The sequence below is a fragment of the Pseudophryne corroboree genome, chromosome 9 (genome assembly GCF_028390025.1).
Source record: "Pseudophryne corroboree isolate aPseCor3 chromosome 9, aPseCor3.hap2, whole genome shotgun sequence".
Classification (NCBI taxonomy): Eukaryota; Metazoa; Chordata; class Amphibia; order Anura; family Myobatrachidae; genus Pseudophryne; species Pseudophryne corroboree.
In genome coordinates, this window is record NC_086452.1 from 229,687,510 (window position 1) to 229,711,372 (window position 23,863).

Here is a 23,863-nt window from a genome sequence, read left to right on the forward strand (position 1 = left end):
ATTAGAGCTTAATTTTGGAGCACCAATCATCTGATAAGGGAAATTATGTAATCATTTAATTCCCTTTAAAAGGGTTGCTTCCAGGTCCAATGTCTCATAACACAGAGACTGGGCTGTCAGTACTGCACTACTGGAGGGTAAGGTTCTATAAGATTTGTTAAATAGCACACCACAAGTAGAAATGTTAATTTTGAAGGTGGCTCCATTTATTGGTGTATATTTTGTATCAACAGCACTTGAATTAATTATTGTCATCTTTTATTTTTATTTTCTAATTAATTATTGACATAGTTTGTTAATGAGTATATGATAGGCACTATTTACATATATCTATCACATAGATATGATAGATTTGTTTATTTATGAATATGAAATTAAGCTATATATTAGTACACTATTAAGAGATCACCTCACAATTAAGAGAAAGGAATATTTATTTTCCCAAAGGGTGGGAACTTTGGTACCCACCGATACCTTTATGAATCATGTAACTGATAACAAATTAATTGATCTACCGGGTTCGCTACGTGTTCTGAACTGGTTAGGTTCTATACCTAAACGAATTGTCGTCACACCTGAGTCTCTGAATGTCAGGTTCAAGCTGTTGACTGATGAGGTATGTGTTGTACCATAGTGATTTTCCCAATTATTGCTGTTAATAAGGGAAACATTTTTAGGGATAGTACCATGAGTATTTCATTTATTTTTCAAAACGCTGATCTATGGTTTAGGATATCATTTATGGACAATTGGATTTTCTAGAGTAGGCATCTTGTTGACTCATTGCATTGGTGGTTAATATAACTAGTCATGGTTTCTTCCAAATATCAATAAAAAGTTTTTTTTTGTTTTTTTTATTGTTTATTTAAGTTTTTAGGTTATAAAGGGTTACAACGACCCCCCACCGCACGTGGGGTAAGCCTTTTCGTTAAACAATAAAATACTAAGAGCAGAAATATAACCAAGGAAAACAGCGGTAAAGTATACATCTGGAGTTACAACAGCAGTTCAACCGAATGGGAACCAAACATTAAACTCGTGACTATAGCAGTAGATAGAAGAAGACTAAAGACAAAGTAAGAAGAGAGAGAGGAAAAGAAAGGAAAGACGGTGGTGGTGGTGGTGGGGGGGGGGTATAGAATAGGGGGAGAAAAGATAGGGTTAGAGGGAACCGCTGGCGCGCCCCCAGACGCCACAATCCCCGCTCAAAGCGCTAGCGTAAGATGGAAGGTAACCTTTGAGGAACACGGAAAGGGAACACTAGGGGTAGAATCCAATCTACTCGACAGGACAGGAAACTACAGAAATCATAGAAGCAGAGCCATCGAGCCCCCAGAGGAGCGTATTCTATTTGCGGGAGCCTGAGAGGCGAACCATAGTTCCCAGATCATAAGAAACTGGAAAGATCTATTATGAAGGTATGCTTGCGAAGAACCATACTTTATCGATGACCTGTTTGATAGGGGGGGCCTCTCTCTGTTTCCATTGGAGGGCAATTGAGCACCTGGCTGCGTTTAAGATCTGTGTCAGTAATTTACCGGCTTGTGGAGGAACGTTAACAATGGGGAGGCCTAGTAGAAAAGACCAAGGGTCTTTGCATATTTGGGTCTGGAGCACTGTACTCATCAGGCTTGCGACTGAGTCCCAAAATAGCATGATCTTAGGGCACGTCCACCAGATGTGGAGGAAAGAGCCATGACCGCCGCATCCTCTCCAGCACATGGGTGAAGAGGAGGGAAACATTTTGTGGAGTCTAGAGGGGACAAAATACCACCTATATAATATTTTGTAGGCGTTTTCCTTTACTAGGGTTGAAATGGAGGATTTTGCGGCCGCCGTGAAGACATCCGACCATTCATAGTCGTCAGGCAGCGGTCCTAGATCCCGTTCCCATTGGAGCACAAAGGCCGGGGTTACCGACTGGCCCCATGTCTGGAGAAGGGAGTACAGTAGGGAAATGATTCCGCGGACAAGCGGTTTGTGATAGCAATAGGACTCCAGGGTGGATAAAGGTTGGAACGGGGATGAGTTCGATAAAGAAGAAATAAAATGTCTTAATTGGAAATAGGTAAAAGGATTCGCTTCCGGGAAGTTATATTTTGACATGATCTCCGGTAGAGGTGTACAGGCACCCTCGTGTAGTACGTCCAGAACAAAGCGGATATTCCTCTCCAACCATGGGCGGGAGTGGGCCAGAGAATGACCCGGAGCGAAAGAAGGGTTATCCCACAAGGGGGTAAGCACAGAGGGGGATGACAGCAGGTGAAAGTGACGAGTGCAGTAGTCCCAGAGCTGGCAAGTAAATTCCAGCACAGGGTGCAGTTGCAAATGAGGAGATCTAGCTCTAGAGGGGGATAAGAGTAAGGACGACAAAGATGGGGTGTGACTGAGCGCCGTTTCCAACTGGAGCCAACGAATGGACTGGGTAGGGGCGAACCATGCCACCGCTTGGCTAAGATGAGTGGCCAGATAGTAAAGGCGGATATCTGGGAAACCCCTGCCCCCATCCTCCACTGGTTTGCGTAAAGTAGAGAAACCTATCCTAGGGACCCTATTTCTCCACACAAAGCGGAGCAACCAAGAGTGGATCTGTGTCAAGACAGAGTCCGGGACTTTCACTGGTAGCGTCTGAAACAGATAAAGTAAGCGGGGGATAATGTTCATTTTCAGAGCTACTATACGACCCAACCAGGAGATAATCAAAGATTGCCATTTATGAAGATCAGCCTTAAGGTTATTAAGCAACGGCGGGAAGTTCTCCTTATACAGGTCTCCGTAGCGGCGCGTGATAAAGATCCCCAGGTATCGGATTTTAGACGCGCACCAGGAGAATTTAAAGTTGGTTTGCATGCGGGACAGTTGGGGAGGGGGAATGTGGAAGGGAAGAGCTTCCGTTTTAGACCAATTGACTTTATAACCCGAAACATGTCCGTATTCAGACAGGAGGTTAAAAAGGTTCAGCAGAGAGGTGTGTGGTGAGGAAAGCGAGAGGAGGACATCATCTGCGAATAGGGAAATCTTGTAAACAGAGCCCCCCACCTCCAGTCCCCCGATGTCAGTCGAGGCTCGGATACGGGCTGCTAATGGTTCAATGACTAATGCAAAGATCAGGGGCGAGAGTGGGCAGCCCTGTCTGGTGCCATTGGAGATATCCAGAGGGTCCGTCTGGACTCCGTTCACGGAAACCCTGGCGGAGGGGTTCGAGTACAAGGCCTGGATCCCCGTGAGGAATTCCCCCTGAAAACCAAAGTGAGCAAGAGTTTCAAACATAAAGGGCCAGCCTATCCTGTCAAACGCTTTCTCTGCGTCCAGAGAAAGCAAAAGAGCAGGGGTATGTGTGAGGTTGATATAGTGAGCCAGGCTAACAACCCGCCTCGTGTTGTCTCGGGCTTGGCGGCCGGGGATAAATCCTACCTGGTCATTATGGATAAGGTGGGGCAGGACGCTGTTCAATCGGAGAGCAAGGATTTTCGCGTAAATCTTAATATCCGAATTAAGTAGTGAGATAGGTCTATAGTTAGCGCAATTGGATGTATCCTTGCCATCCTTGGGGATGACTATGATCTTAGCCTCCAGAGTAGACTTGGAGAAAGAGGCTCCCTGTAAAACAGCATTGAAGAGGGTTGAAAGGTGGGGCGCCAACTGGGGGAGAAAAGTTTTGTAATAGGCAGCCGAAAAGCCGTCCGGGCCTGGAGCCTTGTTAAGTTTTAAGGATTTAACGACGGTGGCAATTTCTTCGTCGGAGATCTTTGCGTTCAGTTCTGCTGAGACCGATGGGCTCAGACAGGGCAAATGGCAGTGGGACAGAAAAGTGTGAATAGCTGCATGAAAGTCCGGGCTCGATTGAGTGGGCCCATGAGCATTGTACAATTTCTCGTAGAAGCGAGAGAAAGTCTCGGTGATACGCTTGGGATCACCCGTTTTCTTACCAGGGGAAGACTGGATAGATAAAACGTTATTCCTTGCCAATCTAGTCCGAAGCCTAGAGGCTAGTAGACGATCAGCCTTATCCCCTTTTTCGTAAAAGGACTGGTTGAGCCATTTCAAGCTAGTTTCTACCTTAGCCGTCAGGAGCATGTTTAATTCTCCCCTGGCTGAGGACAAGGAAGAGAGATCTGCTGCGGACCCTGACTTTTTGTGTTTCAGTGAAAGGGAAGCGACCAAGTCCGAGAGCTCCTGGATACGTTTGGTTCTGGCCCTCTTGTTATGAGAGGAGGCACTGATCAGGCATCCGCGTATTACCGCCTTATGGGCGTCCCACAATAACATAGGAGAAACAGACGGAGATGTGTTTGTATCAAAGTAATGGGATATTTCGGCGACTATGTGAGCTTTCGTTTGGGGATTAAGAAGGAGTCTGTCATTCAACCTCCACGCAGGGTGGCGAGCGGGAGGATGCGGACCCGGGACATCCACAGTGACCGGGCCATGGTCTGACCACGTACTAGGGTGAATGGAGGCGTCAAGGATACACTGGGCAGGCTCTGTACTCAAAAAAATCATATCCAATCATGTGTAAACATCATATATAGGGGAATAGTAAGTGTAGTCCTTAGCATTTGACTCCTTCACTCTCCACGCATCGAAGAGAAAGTGTTGTGATAACAAGAGATTCAAAGCAGTTGCGTTACGCGCATGAGAGGTGCGCATAGATCTGGGCAGAGGCCTGGATCTATCCAGTGCACTATCCAGGGTCACGTTAAAATCCCCCCCCCCAAGACCACATTACCACGCCTGTGCAGGGCCAATAGGCTATTTAGGGAGTGAAAGAAAGGGGCCTGTAGTTGGTTGGGAGCATATATATTCAGGAATGTATAGGGGGTCCCATTTAACAACCCCACTAACAGGAGGTATCTACCCTCAGGGTCCCTCAGTACATCGGACGGGATGAAGTCCAGGTGGTTAGCAAAGAGTATAGAGACCCCCTTCTTCTTGTGCATGGGCTCACAAGCATGGAGAGTGTGTGGGAAAGGTTTAGACCTAAGTTCAGGATGTGACTTGCCCGAGAAGTGGGTTTCTTGTAGAAATATGATATCGCCTCTGAGTTGTTTAAGGGACTGAAATAAGAGAGAGCGTTTGCGTGGGCTGTTCAAACCTTTCGTGTTCAGGGAAACTATTCTAAGAGCCATGGAATAGAAGTGGAGAACTGTCCATGTGGAAGCGCACCAGCGGGATCCCAGAAGAGAAGGGGAGCAAAGAAGGAAAGAACACCAGAGAAAGAAGAGGAGAAAGGGTAGGAGAACAGAAGAAGAACAGGCATATATCAGTACCAGTAACTAGAAAAATAAGAATTTACTCACCGGTAATTCTATTTCTCGTAGTCCGTAGTGGATGCTGGGAACTCCGTAAGGACCATGGGGAATAGACGGCTCCGCAGGAGACTGGGCACATCTAAAGAAAGATTTAGGACTATCTGGTGTGCACTGGCTCCTCCCCCTATGACCCTCCTCCAAGCCTCAGTTAGGACACTGTGCCCGGAAGAGCTGACACAATAAGGAAGGATTTTGAATCCCGGGTAAGACTCATACCAGCCACACCAATCACACGTATAACTCGTGATAGGAACCCCGGTTAACAGTATGATAACAAAAGGAGCCTCTGAACAGATGGCTCGCAATAATAACCCGATTTGTGTAACAATAACTATTTACAAGTATTGCAGACAATCCGCACTTGGGATGGGCGCCCAGCATCCACTACGGACTACGAGAAATAGAATTACCGGTGAGTAAATTCTTATTTTCTCTGACGTCCTAGTGGATGCTGGGAACTCCGTAAGGACCATGGGGATTATACCAAAGCTCCCAAACGGGCGGGAGAGTGCGGACGACTCTGCAACACCGAATGAGAGAACTCCAGGTCCTCCTCAGCCAGGGTATCAAATTTGTAGAATTTTGCAAACGTGTTTGCCCCTGACCAAGTAGCAGCTCGGCAAAGTTGTAAAGCCGAGACCCCTCGGGCAGCCGCCCAAGATGAGCCCACCTTCCTTGTGGAATGGGCTTTTACAGATTTAGGCTGCGGTAGTCCCACCGCAGAATGCGCCAGCTGAATAGTTCTACAAATCCAGCGCGCAATAGACTGCTTAGAAGCAGGAGCACCCAGCTTGGTGGGTGCATACAGGATAAACAGCGAGTCAGTTTTTCTGACTCCAGCCGTCCTGGAAACATAAATTTTCAGGGCCCTGACTATGTCCAGCAACTTGGAATCCTCCAAGTCCCTAGTAGCCGCAGGCACCACAATAGGTTGGTTCAAGTGAAAAGCTGAGACCACCTTTGGGAGAAACTGAGGACGAGTCCTCAATTCTGCCCTATCCATATGGAAAATCAGATAAGGGCTTTTACAAGACAAAGCCGCCAATTCTGAAACCCGCCTGGCCGACGCCAGGGCCAACAGCATGACCACTTTCCACGTGAGATATTTTAAATCCACAGTCTTAAGTGGTTCGAACCAATGTGATTTTAGGAATGCCAAAACCACATTGAGATCCCAAGGTGCCACTGGGGGCACAAAAGGAGGCTGAATATGCAGTACTCCTTTGACAAAAGTCTGAACTTCGGGTAGTGAAGCCAGTTCTTTTTGGAAGAAAATCGACAGAGCCGAAATCTGGACCTTTATGGACCCCAATTTGAGGCCCAACGTCACCCCTGCTTGCAGGAAGTGCAGGAATCGACCCAGTTGAAATTCCTCCGTCGGGGCCTTCATGGCCTCACACCAAGCAACATATTTTCGCCAAATGCGGTGATAATGTCTTGCGGTGACATCCTTCCTGGCTTTGATCAGGGTAGGGATGACTTCCTCCGGAATACCCTTTTCCTTCAGGATCCGGTGTTCAACCGCCATGCCGTCAAACGCAGCCGCGGTAAGTCTTGGAACAGACAGGGTCCCTGCTGCAGCAGGTCTTGTCTGAGCGGCAGAGGCCAAGGGTCCTCTATAAGCATCTCTTGAAGTTCCGGGTACCAAGCTCTTCTTGGCCAATCCGGAACCACGAGTATGGTTTTCACTCCTCGCCTTCTTATTATTCTCAGTACCTTGGGTATGAGAGGTAGAGGAGGAAACACATAAACCGACTGGTACACCCATGGTGTCACTAGAGCGTCCACCGCTATCGCCTGAGGGTCTCTTGACCGGGCGCAATATCTTTTCAACTTCTTGTTGAGGCGGGACGCCATCATGTCTACCTGTGGTTTTTCCCACCGGTTGACCAGCATTTGGAAGACTTCTGGATGAAGTCCCCATTCTCCCGGGTGGAGGTCGTGCCTGCTGAGGAAGTCTGCTTCCCAGTTGTCCACTCCCGGAATGAACACTGCTGCCAGTGCTAACACATGATTCTCTGCCCATCTGAGAATCCTTGTGGCTTCTGCCATCGCCATCCTGCTTCTCGTGCCGCCCTGTCTGTTTACATGGGCGACCGCCGTGATGTTGTCTGACTGGATCAGTACCGGCTGGTTTTGAAGCAGGGGTCTTACCTGGCTTAGGGCATTGTAAATGGCCCTTAGCTCCAGGATATTTATGTGAAGAGAAATCTCCTGATTTGACCACAGTCCTTGGAAATTTCTTCCCTTTGTGACTGCCCCCCAGCCCCGAAGGCTGGCATCCATGGTCACCAGGACCCAGTCCTGTATTCCGAATCTGCGGCCCTCTAGTAGATGAGCCCTCTGCAGCCACCACAGCAGCGACACCCTGGTTCTGGACAATAGGGTTATCCGCTGTTGCATCTGGAGATGGGACCCGGACCATTTGTCCAACAGGTCCCACTGGAACGTCCTTGCGTGGAACCTTCCGAATGGAATTGCTTCGTACGAAGCTACCATTTTTCCCAGGACTCGTGTGCATTGATGTACCGACACTTTTCCTGGTTTTAGGATGTCTCTGACCAGAGATGACAATTCCTCGGCTTTTTCCAGTGGAAGAAACACTCTTTTCTGGTCTGTGTCCAGAATCATTCCCAGGAACAGAAGACGTGTCGTCGGGACCAGCTGTGACTTTGGAATGTTTAGAATCCAGCCGTGCTGCTGTAGCACTTCCTGAGAAAGTGCCACCCCCACTATCAACTCTTCTTTGGACCTCGCTTTTATCAGGAGATCGTCCAAGTACGGGATAATCAAAACTCCCTTCTTGCGAAGGAGTATCATCATTTCGGCCATTACCTTGGTAAAGACCCTCGGTGCCGTGGATAACCCGAACGGCAGCGTCTGGAACGGATAGTGACAGTCCTGTACCACAAATCTGAGGTACTCCTGGTGCGGAGGGTAAATGGGGACATGCAGGTACGCATCCTTGATGTCCAGGGATACCATGTAATCCCCCTCCTCCAGGCTCGCAATAACCGCCCTGAGCGATTCCATCTTGAACTTGAACCTTTTGATATAAGTGTTCAAGGTTTTTAAATTTAAGATGGGTCTCACCGAAACGTCCGGTTTCGGTACCACAAACATTGTGGAGTAGTAACCCTTTCCTTGCTGAAGGAGGGGTACCTTGACGATCACTTTCTGTGAATACAGTTTTTGAATAGCCACCAACACTGCCTCCCTGGCAGAGGGAGTTGCCGGCAAGGCAGATTTTAGGAAACGGCGGGGGGGAGACGTCTCGAATTCCAGCCTGTACCCCTGAGATACTACTTGAAGGACCCAGGGATCCACTTGTGAGAGAGCCCACTGTGCGCCGAAAAACCCGAGACGTGCCCCCACCGTTCCCAATTCCGCCTGAGCAGCCCCAGCGTCATGCTGTGGACTTACCGGACGCAGGGGAGGACTTCTGCTCCTGGGAACTAGCTGTGTGCTGCAGCTTTTTCCCCCTTCCTCTGCCCCTCGGCAGAAAGGATGAGCCTCTAGCCCGCTTATTTTTCTGGGGCCGAAAGGACTATACCTGATAATACGGTGCTTTCTTTTGCTGTGGGGTAGCCTGTGGCAAAAAAGTCGATTTCCCAGCAGTAGCTGTGGAAACGAGGTCTGAAAGACCTTCCCCAAAAAGTTCCACCCCTTTATAGGGTAAAATTTCCATGTGCCGCTTGGAGTCGGCATCACCTGACCATTGCCTAGTCCATAACCCCCGTCTGGCGGCAATGGACATAGCGCTTATTTTTGATGCCAGCCGGCAAATATCCCTCTGTGCATCACGCATGTATAAGACCGCGTCTTTTATATGGTCAATCGTAAGCAAAATATTGTCCCTATCCATGGTATCAATGTTTTCCGACAGGGAGTCTGACCACGCAGCAGCAGCACTGCACATCCAAGCTGATGCAATAGCGGGTCTCAATATAATGCCAGTGTGTGTGTATATAGCTTTTAGGGTACTTTCCAGCTTTCTATCAGCAGGTTCTTTTAGGGCGGCCGTATCCGGAGACGGTAGTGCCACCTTCTTTGATAAGCGTGTCAATGCTTTATCTACCCTAGGGGGTGTTTCCCAGCGTGACCTATCCTCTGGCGGGAAAGGGTACACAGCCATTAACCGTTTAGAAATGATCAATTTCTTATCTGGGGAAGTCCACGCTTCCTCACACACCTCATTTAATTCGTCAGATGCAGGAAAAACTACCGGTAGTTTTTTCTCACCAAACATAATACCCTTTTTTTTTGTGGTACCAGGGGTATCATCAGAAATGTGTAAAACATTTTTCATTGCCTCAATCATTTAACGGGTGGATCTATTGGAGGGTACACTCGTCTCATCATCGTCGACACTGGAGTCGGTATCCGTGTCGACATCTGTAGCTGTCATCTGAGGTAGCGGGCGTTTTATAGCCCCTGATGACATTTGAGACGCTTGGACAGGCACAAGCTGAGTAGCCGGCTGTCCTATGTCGTCAAACCTTTTATGTAAGGAGCTGACACTGTCACGTAATTCCTTCCATAAGTCCATCCACACTGGTGTCGACCCCGCAGGGGGTGACATCACATTCACAGGCATTTGCTCCGCCTCCACATCATTATCCTCATCATACATGTCGACACAGCAGTACCGACACCCAGCAGACACACAGGGAATGCTCTTACAGAGGACAGGACCCCACAAAGCCCTTTGGGGAGACAGAGGGAGAGTATGCCAGCACACACCAGGGCGCTATATAACACAGGGATATCACCTATACAGAGTGTTTTCCCTTATAGCTGCCTATATAATATATATACTGCGCCTAAATTGTGCCCCCCCTCTCTTTTTTACCCTTTCTGTAGTGCAGGACTGCAGGGGAGAGCCAGGGAGCTTCCTTCCAGCGGAGCTGTGAGGGAAAAATGGCGCCAGTGTGCTGAGGGAGATGGCTCCGCCCCTTTTTCGGCGGGCTTTCTCCCGCTATTTTATAGTTTCTGGCAGGGGTTAATATACACCTATATAGCCCCTGAGGCTATATATGGTGTTAGTTTTGCCAGCCAAGGTGTTAATATTGCTGCTCAGGGCGCCCCCCCCAGCGCCCTGCACCCATCAGTGACCGGAGTGTGTGGTGTGCATGAGGAGCAATGGCGCACAGCTGCAGTGCTGTGCGCTACCTTGGAGAAGACAGAAGTCTTCAGCCGCCGATTTTCCGGACCACCTTCTTGCTTCTGGCTCTGTAAGGGGGACGGCGGCGCGGCACCGGACGACGAGGTCGGGTCCTGTGTTCGATCCCTCTGGAGCTAATGGTGTCCAGTAGCCTAAGAAGCCCAAGCTACCACCAGTTAGGTAGGTTCGCTTCTTCTCCCCTTAGTCCCTCGCTGCAGTGAGCCTGTTGCCAGCAGGTCTCACTGTAAAATAAAAAACCTAAACTATACTTTCTTCTAGGAGCTCAGGAGAGCCCCTAGTGTGCATCCAGCTCAGCCGGGCACAGAAATCTAACTGAGGCTTGGAGGAGGGTCATAGGGGGAGGAGCCAGTGCACACCAGATAGTCCTAAATCTTTCTTTAGATGTGCCCAGTCTCCTGCGGAGCAGTCTATTCCCCATGGTCCTTACGGAGTTCCCAGCATCCACTAGGACGTCAGAGAAACAGAGAAGATCTATTCTCACTAGTCGGACCCAAGGAGGAAATAGACCCGCGGGTCCAGTTCGTCCGACATCGACCTTGGAGGTCGAGTGGGGGATGGGTGAACCCAGCCGATCGGAGAGGAGATCGGGGGCCCGTGTGTGGACAAAATCAATTAAGTGTACGTATTGTATTTAGTAAGCAAAAGGAGCTATAGGGGGAGGGAAGAGGAGGGGAGGGAGGAAAACAAATCTACAGGAACAGAGAGGGAACAAGGTGTGGCGACCAAATAGCCGCAGTAGTAACACTATAACTTGTTAGAAACACGAAGAGGAGGGTGTGACCCCATCGGGCCACCCGGGGCCGGAGCCCCCGCGGCCAGCCGCGGAAAACCCCGGCCCCGGAGGCCCGAACAGGCCCACCCACCCCACATTTACTAAGGCAATAAACGATAAACATTAGCCAAACAGAGGACTCTGCACAGTATGGGAATCTTGACGTATGGCAGAGAAATCCCCTGAGGTCCATAGAGAACATGTGCGGACATGGAGTTAGTACAGGGATCGCCACATCTGTAGAATCATGTATCCGGAGAGGCATGGGAAGCAGATCCAACGGTGTTCCAATTCGAGGATGGGGCTGTGAGGGAAGGGGAGGTGTTGACTGGGGGAGGACGCTGTGAGGTGGTTGGAGGGCCGGAGATGTTCAAATGGCGAAGTAGCTGGAGGGCCTCATCGGGGGATCTAGCAGATAGGATTTTGCCGTCCGCCCTGACTTGGAGGGCAAAGGGAAAGCCCCACCTATATCTGACGTTGTTGTCTCTCAGGGTTTTGGTTATATCCTTTAGTTCCCTTCTTCTGTTCAACGTAACCGGCGACAAGTCCTGAAATATTAGGAGATCTGAGCCTTCGAAAGAGATGATTGGCGTCCTCCGGGCTTTAGCATAGATTTGATCTTTGACAGCAAAGTAGTGGAAACGTAGAATTACATCTCTCTGCGTTTTAGCGTCTTGAGATCTAGGTCGAAGGGCCCTGTGAGCTCTATCTAGAAGTAGCATATCGTCGGGAACGGAGGGAGCAAGTGAGCGGAAAAGGCGGAGCAGGTAATCCGTGAGGTGGGTTTGTTCCACCGTCTCGGGGACATTATGGATTCTAAGATTGTTACGACGACCTCTGTTATCCAGGTCTTCTTGTTTATCCGCTAATAGCATAACATCTGTACGCATTTGGGTCATCTCCTGTTCTGATTCTTGTTGGAAGGCGATAAGCTCCTCTTGTTTCCTTTCAATGGCATCAACTCTGGAGCCTAGGCTGTCCACATCTGTCTTCAGCCCAGATATATCCTCCTGCACCTCCGCACGGATTGATTTTTTAATGTTGCGCATTTCGGACAGGAGAAGAGCTACGTCTGCTTTTGTAGCGGGGGTGGAGGAAGAGTCATCATCTGAGTCCCGGTCGGATGCTGCTGATGCGGGCAGAGGTGAGGATGGTTTCCGGGCGGAGGATGGGGTAGAGTTCTTGAAGTATCCCACCAGATTATGGGCATTTGACTTTTTCCCCCCTTTAGGCATGGTGACGATGAGAGATGAAGTATATTGGTAGTCAACACCTGGGCGGGAGCGGGGGAGCTCCTATAGCATTAGAATCACACACGGGACCGGGTGCGTTACATCATGAGATCACATGGTGGGCAGTTCACAGAGAGTGGCCGGGAGAGCCCGGCCGGGTATATTGTAAAATGTAGATATTGACCAGGTCTCAGCACAGTGGGTGTTCACCGCCCAGCCCAAATAGTTGCGGGGTCTTCAGGGGGGCTTAGGTCATTATGAGGGGCACCCACAGTTCCGCAGCCGCTATATGGGGGGAGTGCAATAGAGGTCACCACAAATGTGCTTTTAGAGGCACAGGTGTGTATGTTAGCGTGCCACAACCCTACCTAGGCGCAACCGGAGGGAGCAGCATAACCCTCAATAAGGGGTATTTAGTGGGGAGAGAGCACGTGCAGGGAAGTGTAATCCCCCAGCAGCAGCACGGAGAACTTCCCCGTTGTTAGGATGTAGTGCAAGGCTGTGCAGCTAGTTAATGTTCAGGGGCCCAAAGCAGGTATCCTGGGGGTCAGGGACAGCTATTGAGCTGCACATCTCCCACCCCAGAGAGCAACAGGAGTGCCAGGGGAGAGCTGCGTCCCCACTAAGATGGCCGCCGGCCAAGATGACAGGCGGGGACAGCAGGGAGGTGTCCCCGAGGGTATGCCACAGCGGGCCGGGCAGACAGGAGTGGAGGATGGGACCGGGAGCCCCAAACCGCCGCGTCCGCGGGCTTCTCCGGCTCGACGGCGGAATCGAGGCCCCGGCTTGAGGGCCGCTGATAGGCCGCAACCCGCGGGAGCTCCGGGGACCGCTCCCCGATTCCGCGGCACGTATCAGGCCCCCCCCAGGTAAGTCAAGAGGGGCAGGGGCGGTGAGGGGAGAGAGGAAGGGTCCTCAATGCTGCGCCGGAGCAGACCAGCAAGAGGGGACTCACCCGCCGTACGAGGCCGCCTCCGTCAGCCGCACCCTGTCCGGATGACTGCCGCAGGCTCACGGGGGAACTCAGGCACCAGGGTTATCGCCGCACGGGTCTCCGGGGTATCCTGCACCAGTCGGCCTGCACAGCCACGTTTCCGGGCGGGGGGGGGGGGGGGGGGGGGGGGAGAGAACCGCGCCACAGTCCCCTGCCTCTTGTGGAGGGAAAGGCCGCAACCCGCAGGAACCCTTAAAAGGGCTCCCCGGCTCCGCAACCTAGACCCTCCGGACCCAGGTGATATAGGGAGCAGGTATACTGGGTACAGGAGTTTGTAGACCTGTAAGGTGCTGTGCAGAGCAGGTAGTAAAACAGGGCCAGCAGGAGCTCTTACAAACTTCCTCCTCTCAGCTCACGAGCCAGGCCACGCCCCCAATAAAAAGTTTTTTGATAGTGTTAACAGATAATTAGAATACTCAGTATAGGTACCCTGTAGATTGATAGCACTTGTGGCTGTTATAACTAATCCCGGGCCCTTGAAAGCTATGTGGAAATTACATTAAAGAATCTTTAATTGTATTCTTTCTGTTGTTATTCTTATGATTGATACCCAATTAATAAATTTATTAGGTGTCTTACGCATATGAACCGGTTAGATTCTATATCCTTATGAATCTTCTCCATATTTGAGTATCCGAATGTCATGTTTCAAGCTGATAATTCATGAGGTATGTGCCGCTCCATTTGGGACAAATCCATTTTTTGTTGTATTAAAAAGGAGAGTAACTCCACATTAAGAAATGTTACTAAATGTTTTCTGATTAGGCCTGGTCCTTGCTGTACCAATCAAGTTCCACTGAAATTTAGAAAAAAAAAATTTGTCCTAACATCTTTGAATGATCATTTATGTGCAGACAATACTTATTAAATTGATGAGGTATGTCTTTTACAATTTGTGCTTTTTCTCTTGTCTCCTTTTTCTCCATTTTATTTATTTTATTCTGTTTTTCCTCATGTTGCTATGCCATGTCCTCCACATACCAATATGTCATGTTATATTAGAGTTTAAGATGCTCATTGCTGTACATTATTGTGATTTACTGTTCTACAATTGTAGATATCACCCCTGATGAAGTCTTGGAACAAGACAAAACGTGTTGGGTTATTTATCTATCTATTGTCTGATGTTACCTCCGAATCTACAATAAGGAGAAGGAGGAAGTTGTAGTGACATACCTACATCTTTCCTCAACACTACAAGCTGATTGTTCAAATTGTGCAACAAATTCAAATGTATTAACTCTGTATATTCATTTACATTGGTTTTGAACTTATGTTTTTATAAATACAGTATATCTTTTATATATGTTATCGGACGAAATGTATCTGTAAAACGTTGTAAGGGTCCGTTTTAAAGTAGGGCGTTGATACGACCCCCTTGGCGCAAATACCTCGATTTGCTTTATATGTTTACACACTTAGTTCCACCTAACAGGGAACTTAGAGGTTACAGGCAGCCACTTACAATTTTATCGTTTAACTTTGAAATAGCGCAGTGGGAGAGTAATTTTCTGTTTTTTATATATATAATATATATATATATATATATATATATATATATATATTTATTTATTGAGGATGGAAATGGATAAACATATCATGTGTGGGATCATATTGATCAGGGTCACATACGTAGTAATCCGGTGGGTATGAGGATATTGTCTCATATTGCAGCAATAAGTTATTAGTAATAACGGATTTATGTATGCTAATGTGGTGGGTTAACTGGTCTTGGGGCGGGAACTCAGATGTTAACAACAGTAATCACATCTCAGGACTTAGCCATCGCCCACTGCTTGAGCGGACCAATGATCCCCAGTGCACAGGATATGTCCCACCCCCAGACCAATGGAAGAAGAGCATACAGTTTCTATTGTTTCATGCTTTGGAATATTGTATAAAAGCCACGCTGCCTGGCCGGTCAGACACATTCTCTGAAGGTCATCTTTTCCAGATTGACTGTGGACCGGAACCGGGTGGCGCTGGTGAATAAACGTATGTATCCATTGATTGGAGCCTCTTCTCTTATGTGATTGTATTATTGTTGTAACCCCCTTTTGAGTAAATAGTTGTTGGTGGGTTGGATCCTAACATTTTAAATACAATTGGTGTCGTATTCCTTTCCTGCTAGGGGTTATAGAGTGTATTCCGCCTCACGTGTAGCTACTCTGTATGCATTGAAACAGCTGTCGGGCCACAGTTGTTGGATGTATCACTAATGGATTTGTATTGAAGAATAAATCCTTTTCTGCTTTCAACTGAATCGTGAGAGCTGGTTTTTGCATTTTTTCTCTATGGGAAACTGAGAGATTATATATAATCCAATACCGGTGGTATATATCAGAGTACTCGTACAATGGGGGTCATTCCGAGTTGAACGTAGCTGTGCTAAATTTAGCACAGCTACGATAATCTTTCCTGACATGCGGGGTGGACGCACATCACGGGACTAGTCCGCCCCGCATGTCAGTCCGGCCCTCCCCTCGCAGAAGTGCAAAGGCATCGCACAGCGGCGATGCCTTTGCACTTCAGGAGTAACTCTCGGCCAGCACAGCTTTAGCGTGCTGACCGGGAGCTACTCCTCGCTCCCTGGCCCGCAGCAGCTGCGTATGACGTGACGAAGCCGCTGCGGCCCGCCCACCATTCGGTCCAGCCACGCCTGCATTGGCCGGACCGCGCCTACGAAACGGCGGCCAAACGCAGCCATTTCGCCCCCTCCCGTACATCGATCGCCTCTGCCTGTCAATCGGGCAGAGGCGATCGTTGTCCTGCTACAGCCTTCGCCCGTCCCACATGCGCAGCCGCACTACGGCACCGCGCATGCAAAGCAGGGACCCGTTCGCTCTGCTGCGTTAAAACGCAGCGAGCGAACTGGTCGGAATGACCCCCAATATATTCTGTAATAGGTACACTCTTTCTTAACTAACGCTGTCTGTAATAAGACATGTAGAATACTCAAGTGTCTGTAAAGTCTCAGCGCTGTGAACAGGCGGCTTTACAGGGGAGACCTTGCCCTGGAATCCCAGAGAACAGTAGCAGCTATGCTCAGAAGATCGCACCCAGCGTCTCTGTCAGGAACTGGGGGAAGAGTGTGAGGCAGCTCCAGGGCGGGAAATCTGTGAGGAGATGGTGCCCTGGGCCATGGGAGGGGCTACTGGTCAAGCACCGGCTCCCCTATGATGGTCCTCACCGCTGGTACTACAGAGCCTTACCAATAGGGGCGTTAGTACACCCGACCTGTACTCCTATGCCTGGCGGATATAGTGGGGTCCCTGCTCGATGACCGTGTCCACGCCTGCGTCGCAGTCCGTCTCCCTAGAGTGCGACCTGGAACGCAATTTAGAGCAGGTTCCACCTGGGGGACCTTCTTACCTCCTCCCTTCGTAGCAGCCATGCGAACCAGGAGAAAGCGTCTGCGACGGTGTGCCTAAGCCGGAGCGTCTCCGCAGCAAGCACCCGGGATCTGAGCCGCGGGAGTATGCGACGCCGCTTGGGAGGTGACAGAGATGCAGCACTGAATGTCACCCTGACATAACAGTGCTGCGGGCCCTTGAAGTCTTCTTTTAGCTTTTTCAGGGCTGCCCAGTGCAGCCCGCCTGTTAGGTACCTGCTACCTGCAGGCACCACTCGAAACTGAGCTCTCAGTGCCTAGAGGCGGGTTTATAGAGAAGATCCTAATGCATCCTGGTACAGTCAAAGCTTTGGCTGATGATGCCTCTGGATAAAGATCCCGCTCTATACCCCAATGTTTTCCCTGTGAAACACAGTGTACCCCGATGCAGAAAATAAGAATTTACTCACCGGTAATTCTATTTCTCGTAGTCCGTAGTGGATGCTGGGGACTCCGTCAGGACCATGGGGAATAGCGGCTCCGCAGGAGACAGGGCACAAAATTTAAAAGTTTGACCACTAGGTGGTGTGTACTGGCTCCTCCCCCTATGACCCTCCTCCAAGCCTCAGTTAGGATACTGTGCCCGGACGAGCGTACACAATAAGGAAGGATTTTGAATCCCGGGTAAGACTCATACCAGCCACACCAATCACACCGTACAACTTGTGATCTGAACCCAGTTAACAGTATGATAACGTAGGAGCCTCTGAAAAGATGGCTCACAACAATAAACAACCCGATTTTTTTGTAACAATAACTATGTACAAGTATTGCAGACAATCCGCACTTGGGATGGGCGCCCAGCATCCACTACGGACTACGAGAAATAGAATTACCGGTGAGTAAATTCTTATTTTCTCTGACGTCCTAGTGGATGCTGGGGACTCCGTCAGGACCATGGGGATTATACCAAAGCTCCCAAACGGGCGGGAGAGTGCGGATGACTCTGCAGCACCGAATGAGAGAACTCCAGGTCCTCCTTAGCCAGGGTATCAAATTTGTAGAATTTTACAAACGTGTTCTCCCCTGACCACGTAGCTGCTCGGCAGAGTTGTAATGCCGAGACCCCTCGGGCAGCCGCCCAAGATGAGCCCACCTTCCTTGTGGAGTGGGCATTGACAGATTTTCAATGCTCTGACAACGTCCAGCAACTTGGAATCCTCCAAATCGCTAGTAGCCGCAGGCACCACAATAGGCTGGTTCAGGTGAAACGCTGATACCACCTTAGGCAGAAAATGAGGACGCGTCCTCAATTCTGCCCTGTCCGAATGGAAAATCAGATATGGGCTTTTATACGATAAAGCCGCCAATTCCGACACTCTCCTGGCTGAAGCCAGGGCCAGTAGCATGGTTACTTTCCATGTAAGATATTTCAAATCTACCGATTTGAGTGGCTCAAACCAATGGGATTTGAGAAAATCCAAAACTACATTGAGATCCCACGGTGCCACTGGGGGCACAACCGGGGGCTGTATATGTAGTACTCCTTTTACAAAAGTCTGGACTTCAGGAACTGAAGCCAATTCTTTCTGGAAGAAAATCGACAGGGCCGAAATTTGAACCTTAATGGACCCTAATTTGAGGCCCATAGATAATCCTGTTTGCAGGAAATGTAGGAATCGACCCAGTTGAAATTCCTCTGTCGGGGCCTTCCTGGCCTCACACCATGCAACATATTTTCTCCAAATGCGGTGATAATGTTGTGCAGTCACCTCCTTCCTGGCTTTGACCAGGGTAGGGATGACCTCTTCCGGAATGCCTTTTTCCCTTAGGATCCGGCGTTCAACCGCCATGCCGTCAAACGCAGCCGCGGTAAGTCTTGGAATAGACACGGTCCCTGCTGAAGCAGATCCCTTCTTAGAGGTAGAGGCCACGGATCTTCCGTGAGCATCTCCTGAAGTTCCGGGTACCAAGTCCTTCTTGGCCAGTCCGGAGCCACTAGTATCGTTCTTACTCCCCTTTGCCGTATAATTCTCAGTACCTTGGGTATGAGAGGCAGAGGAGGGAACACATACACTGACTGGTACACCCATGGTGTTACCAGAGCGTCCACAGCTATTGCCTGAGGGTCTCTTGACCTGGCGCAATACCTGTCCAGTTTTTTGTTGAGGCGGGACGCCATCATGTCCACCATTGGTCTTTCCCAATGGACTACAATCTTGTGGAAGACTTCTGGATGAAGTCCCCACTCTCCCGGGTGAAGATCGTGTCTGCTGAGGAAGTCTGCTTCCCAGTTGTCCACTCCCGGGATGAACACTGCTGACAGTGCTATCACATGATTTTCCGCCCAGCGAAGAATCCTTGCAGCTTCTGACATTGCCCTCCTGCTTCTTGTGCCGCCCTGTCTGTTTACGTGGGCGACTGCCGTGATGTTGTCCGACTGGATCAACACCGGCTGACCCTGAAGCAGAGGTTTTGCCAGGCTTAGAGCATTGTAGATTGCTTTTAGTTCCAGTATATTTATGTGAAGAGACGTTTCCAGGCTTGACCACACGCCCTGGAAGTTTCTTTCTTGTGTGACCGCTCCCCAGCCTCTCAGGCTGGCATCCGTGGTCACTAGGACCCAGTTCTGTATGCCGAATCTGCGGCCCTCTAACAGATGAGCACTCTGCAACCACCATAGCAGAGAGACCCTTGTCCTTGTCGACAATTTTATCCGCTGATGCATCTGCAGATGCGATCCGGACCATTTGTCTAGCAGATCCCACTGAAAAATTCGTGCATGGAATGTGCCGAATGGAATCGCTTCGTAAGAAGCCACCATTTTTCCCAGGACTCTTGTGCATTGATGCACAGACACTGTCCCTGGTTTTAGGAGGTTCCTGACGAGTTCGGATAACTCCCTGGCTTTCTCCTCCGGAAGAAATACCTTTTTCTGAACAGTGTCCAGAATCATCCCTAGGAACAGCAGACGTGTCGTCAGAATCCACCCGTGCTGTTGGAGCACTACTTGAGTTAGTGCTACTCCGACCTCCAGCTGTTCTCTGGATCTTGCCCTTATCAGGAGATCGTCCAAGTAAGGGATAATTAATACGCCTTCTCTTCGAAGAAGGATCATCATTTCGGCCATTACCTTGGTAAAGACCCTGGGTGCCGTGGACAATCCAAACGGCAGCGTCTGAAACTGTTAATGACAGTTTTGTACCACGAACCTGAGGTACCCTTGGTGTGAAGGGCAAATTGGGACATGAAGGTAAGCATCCTTGATGTCCAAGGACACCATAAAATCCCCTTCTTCCAGATTCGCTATCACTGCTCTGAGTGTTGTAGAAGGGGTACCTTGATTATCACCTGCTGAGAATACAGCTTGTGAATGGCTTCCAATACCGTCGCCCTGTCTGAGGGAGACGTTGGCAAAGCAGATTTTAGGAACCGGCGAGGGGGAGACTTCTCGAATTCCAACCTGTAACCCTGAGATACTACCTGCAGGATCCAGGGGTCCACCTGCGAGTGAGCCCACTGTGCGCTGAAATTCTTGAGGCGACCCCCCACCGCCCCTGAGTACGCTTGTAAGGTCCCAGCGTCATGCTGAGGCCTTTGCAGAAGCCGGGGAGGACTTCTGCTCCTGGGAAGAGGCTGCTTGCTGCAGTCTCTTACCCTTTCCTTTGCCTCGGGGCAAATATGAATGTCCCTTTTGCTCGCTTGTTCTTATAGGAACGAAAGGACTGCGGCTGAAAAGACTGCGTCTTTTTCTGCTGGGAGGGGACTTGAGGTAAAAAGGTGGACTTCCCGGCTGTTGCCGTGGCTACCAAATCCGATAGACCGACCCCAAATAATTCCTCCCCCTTATACGGCAATACTTCCATATGCCGTTTGGAATCCGCATCGCCTGACCACTGTCGTGTCCATAGACTTCTTCTGGCAGATATGGACATCGCACTTACTCTTGATGCCAGAGTGCAGAGATCCCTCTGTGCATCTCGCATATAAAGGAATGCATCCTTTAATTGCTCTATAGTCAATAAAATACTGTCCCTATCCAGGGTATCAATATTTTCAGTCAGGGAATCCGACCAAGCCACCCCAGCACTGCACATCCAGGCTGAGGCGATTGCTGGTCGCAGTATAACACCAGTATGTGTGTATATACTTTTTAGAGTATTTTCCAGCCTCCTATCAGCTGGATCCTTGAGGGCGGCCGTATCAGGAGACGGTAACGCCACTTGTTTGGATAAACGTGTGAGCGCCTTGTCCACCCTAGGGGGTGTTTCCCAGCGCGCCCTAACCTCTGGCGGGAAAGGGTATAATGCCAATAACTTCTTTGAAATTAGCAGTTTTTTATCAGGGGTAACCCACGCTTCATCACACACGTCATTCAATTCCTCTGATTCAGGAAAAACTACAGGTAGTTTTTTCAGACCCCACATAATACCCCTTTTTGTGGTACTTGCAGTATCAGAGATATGCAAAGCCTCCTTCATTGCCGTGATCATATAACGTGTGGCCCTACTGGAAAATACGTTCGTTTCTTCACCGTCGACACTGGAGTCAGTGTCCGTGTCTGGGTCTGTGTCGACCGACTGAGGCAAAGGGCGTTTTACAGCCCCTGACGGTGTTTGAGACGCCTGTACAGGTACTAACTGGTTTGCCGGTCGTCTCATGTCGTCAACCGACTTTTGCAGCGTGCTGACATTATCACGTAATTCCATAAACAAAGCCATCCATTCCGGTGTCGACTCCCTAGGGGGTGACATCACCATTACCGGCAATTGCTCCGCCTCCACACCAACATCGTCCTCATACATGTCGACACACACGTACCGACACAAAGCAGACACACAGGGAATGCTCTGATAGAAGACAGGACCCCACTAGCCCTTTGGGGAGACAGAGGGAGAGTTTGCCAGCACACACCAAAGCGCTATAATTATATAGGAACAACCTTATATAAGTGTTGTTTCCTTATAGCTGCTTAAATATATATAATATCGCCAAAAAATGCCCCCCCTCTCTGTTTTTTACCCTGTTTCTGTAGTGCAGTGCAGGGGAGAGCCTGGGAGCCTTCCTAGCAGCGGAGCTGTGTAGGAAAATGGCGCTGTGTGCTGAGGAGATAGGCCCCGCCCCCTATTCCGGCGGGCTCTTCTCCCGGTTTTTCTGAGACCTGGCAGGGGTGAAATACATCCATATAGCCTCATGGACTATATGTGATGTATTCTTTTTAGCCAGAAAGGTATTAACATTGCTGCCCAGGGCGCCCCCCCCAGCGCCCTGCACCCTCAGTGACCGCCGGTGTGAAGTGTGCCTGAGCGCAATGGCGCACAGCTGCAGTGCTGTGCGCTACCTCATGAAGACTGAAAAGCCTTCAGCCGCCGGTTTCTGGACCTCTTCTTACTTCGGCATCTGCAAGGGGGTCGGCGGCGCGGCTCCGGTGACCCCATCCAGGCTGTACCTGTGATCGTCCCTCTGGAGCTAGTGTCCAGTAGCCTAAGAAGCAAATCCATCCTGCACGCAGGTGAGTTCACTTCTTCTCCCCTAGGTCCCTCGTTGCAGTGAGCCTGTTGCCAGCAGGACTCACTGAAAATAATAAAACTATCAAAACTTTTACTCTAAGCAGCTCTTTATGAGAGCCACCTAGATTGCACCCTGCTCGGACGGGCACAAAAACCTAACTGAGGCTTGGAGGAGGGTCATAGGGGGAGGAGCCAGTACACACCACCTAGTGGTCAAACTTTTAAATTTTGTGCCCTGTCTCCTGCGGAGCCGCTATTCCCCATGGTCCTGACAGAGTCCCCAGCATCCACTAGGACGTCAGAGAAACTGGTGTTGAGTAGTGAAGGACCCACATGCATTCCAGTAACACAAGGATGTACAGGAAGGAAAACAACCCTCTGTGAGGGAGTAGAATGGAAAACCCAACAAGACCTGTGTTTCCCAAATCTGCTCCTCACACACTCCTCAGAAGCTCTTGTTTTCAGGATTTCTTTAAACTATGTACAGTTTACTTGGCAGGATCAGTAATTGTGTACCTGTTTTCACAGACAGAAAACCTAAAAACATGAACTGTTGAGAGATATTTGGGAAAAATTGAACTAAACTACTAAATGTAGTGAATAGATGTATAATAACGTTTAGGCATTTTTACTTTGCTTATACGAAGAGCCATAAAATAGGTGTTACATCCTATGGGCTACAAAAGTATTTGTGAGATAAGCCAGTACATACCTTCTCATTGGGCGAAATAAAGTAGATGGCTTTTAAATCTCTAACAGGCTGCCTGATCTTATAAATATCTTCCACAACTGGAGAAAGACAAAAAAAACAACAACAAAAAAACTTAATACATATTTGGCAATGTAAAGGTTTCTAAAAATGACATACATATCTGTTTCTCTCTTTTCTGGGCTTTTAAATAAACATTTAAAAAATGTATTAAATTATTGTGGCATTACTTGATGAATCTGCGAGTGATCAGATTCCTGGAAAGAACAGGAATATTTACAGTGTTGTTACTCCACATATTTAAAGGCATTTGCAATCAGAAATCCAAGTTTGTATACAACACATACTGCAATGGGATCCGGTCTGAAGGTCAACAATGTTTAGGTCGACCACTATAGGTAGACAGTCACTAGGTCCACAGGGTTGGAAGGTTAACAGGGGTTCTAGGTCGACATGTGCTAGGTCGACAGGTCAAAAGGTCGACATGAGGTTTTGTTTTTTTAACTTTTCTTGACGATTCACGTGGACTACAATTGGAACGGTAGCGAGCGTACCATGCGAGGGAACACGGTGAACTAATTGGGGTTCCCGGTCACTCTACGAAGAAAACGACACCAAACCCATCCCCCGCCCAAAAAAAACTCATGTCGACCTTTTGACCTGTCGAGCTAGCACATCGACCTAGAAACCCTGTCGACCTTCCAACCCTGTTGACCTAGTGACTGTCGACCTATGGTGGTCGACCTGGACACTGTCGATCTAATGATCCACACCCTACTACATTTTCTTACGCATAAAGGTAAATACAAGCAAGAGTT

At 49.1% G+C, this 23,863-nt stretch overlaps 1 protein-coding gene across 2 annotated transcripts in view; it reads right to left on the reverse strand.

The window, feature by feature from the left end:
• Positions 1-23,863, reverse strand: part of STXBP3 (syntaxin binding protein 3) — a 273,208-nt gene that overhangs the window by 143,415 nt on the left and 105,930 nt on the right. For both annotated transcript variants that reach the window (XM_063940160.1, XM_063940159.1), the window contains one exon: positions 23,049-23,125. In XM_063940160.1, the coding sequence (XP_063796230.1) occupies positions 23,049-23,125 (77 nt within the window). The remainder of the gene's footprint in view (positions 1-23,048; positions 23,126-23,863) is intronic.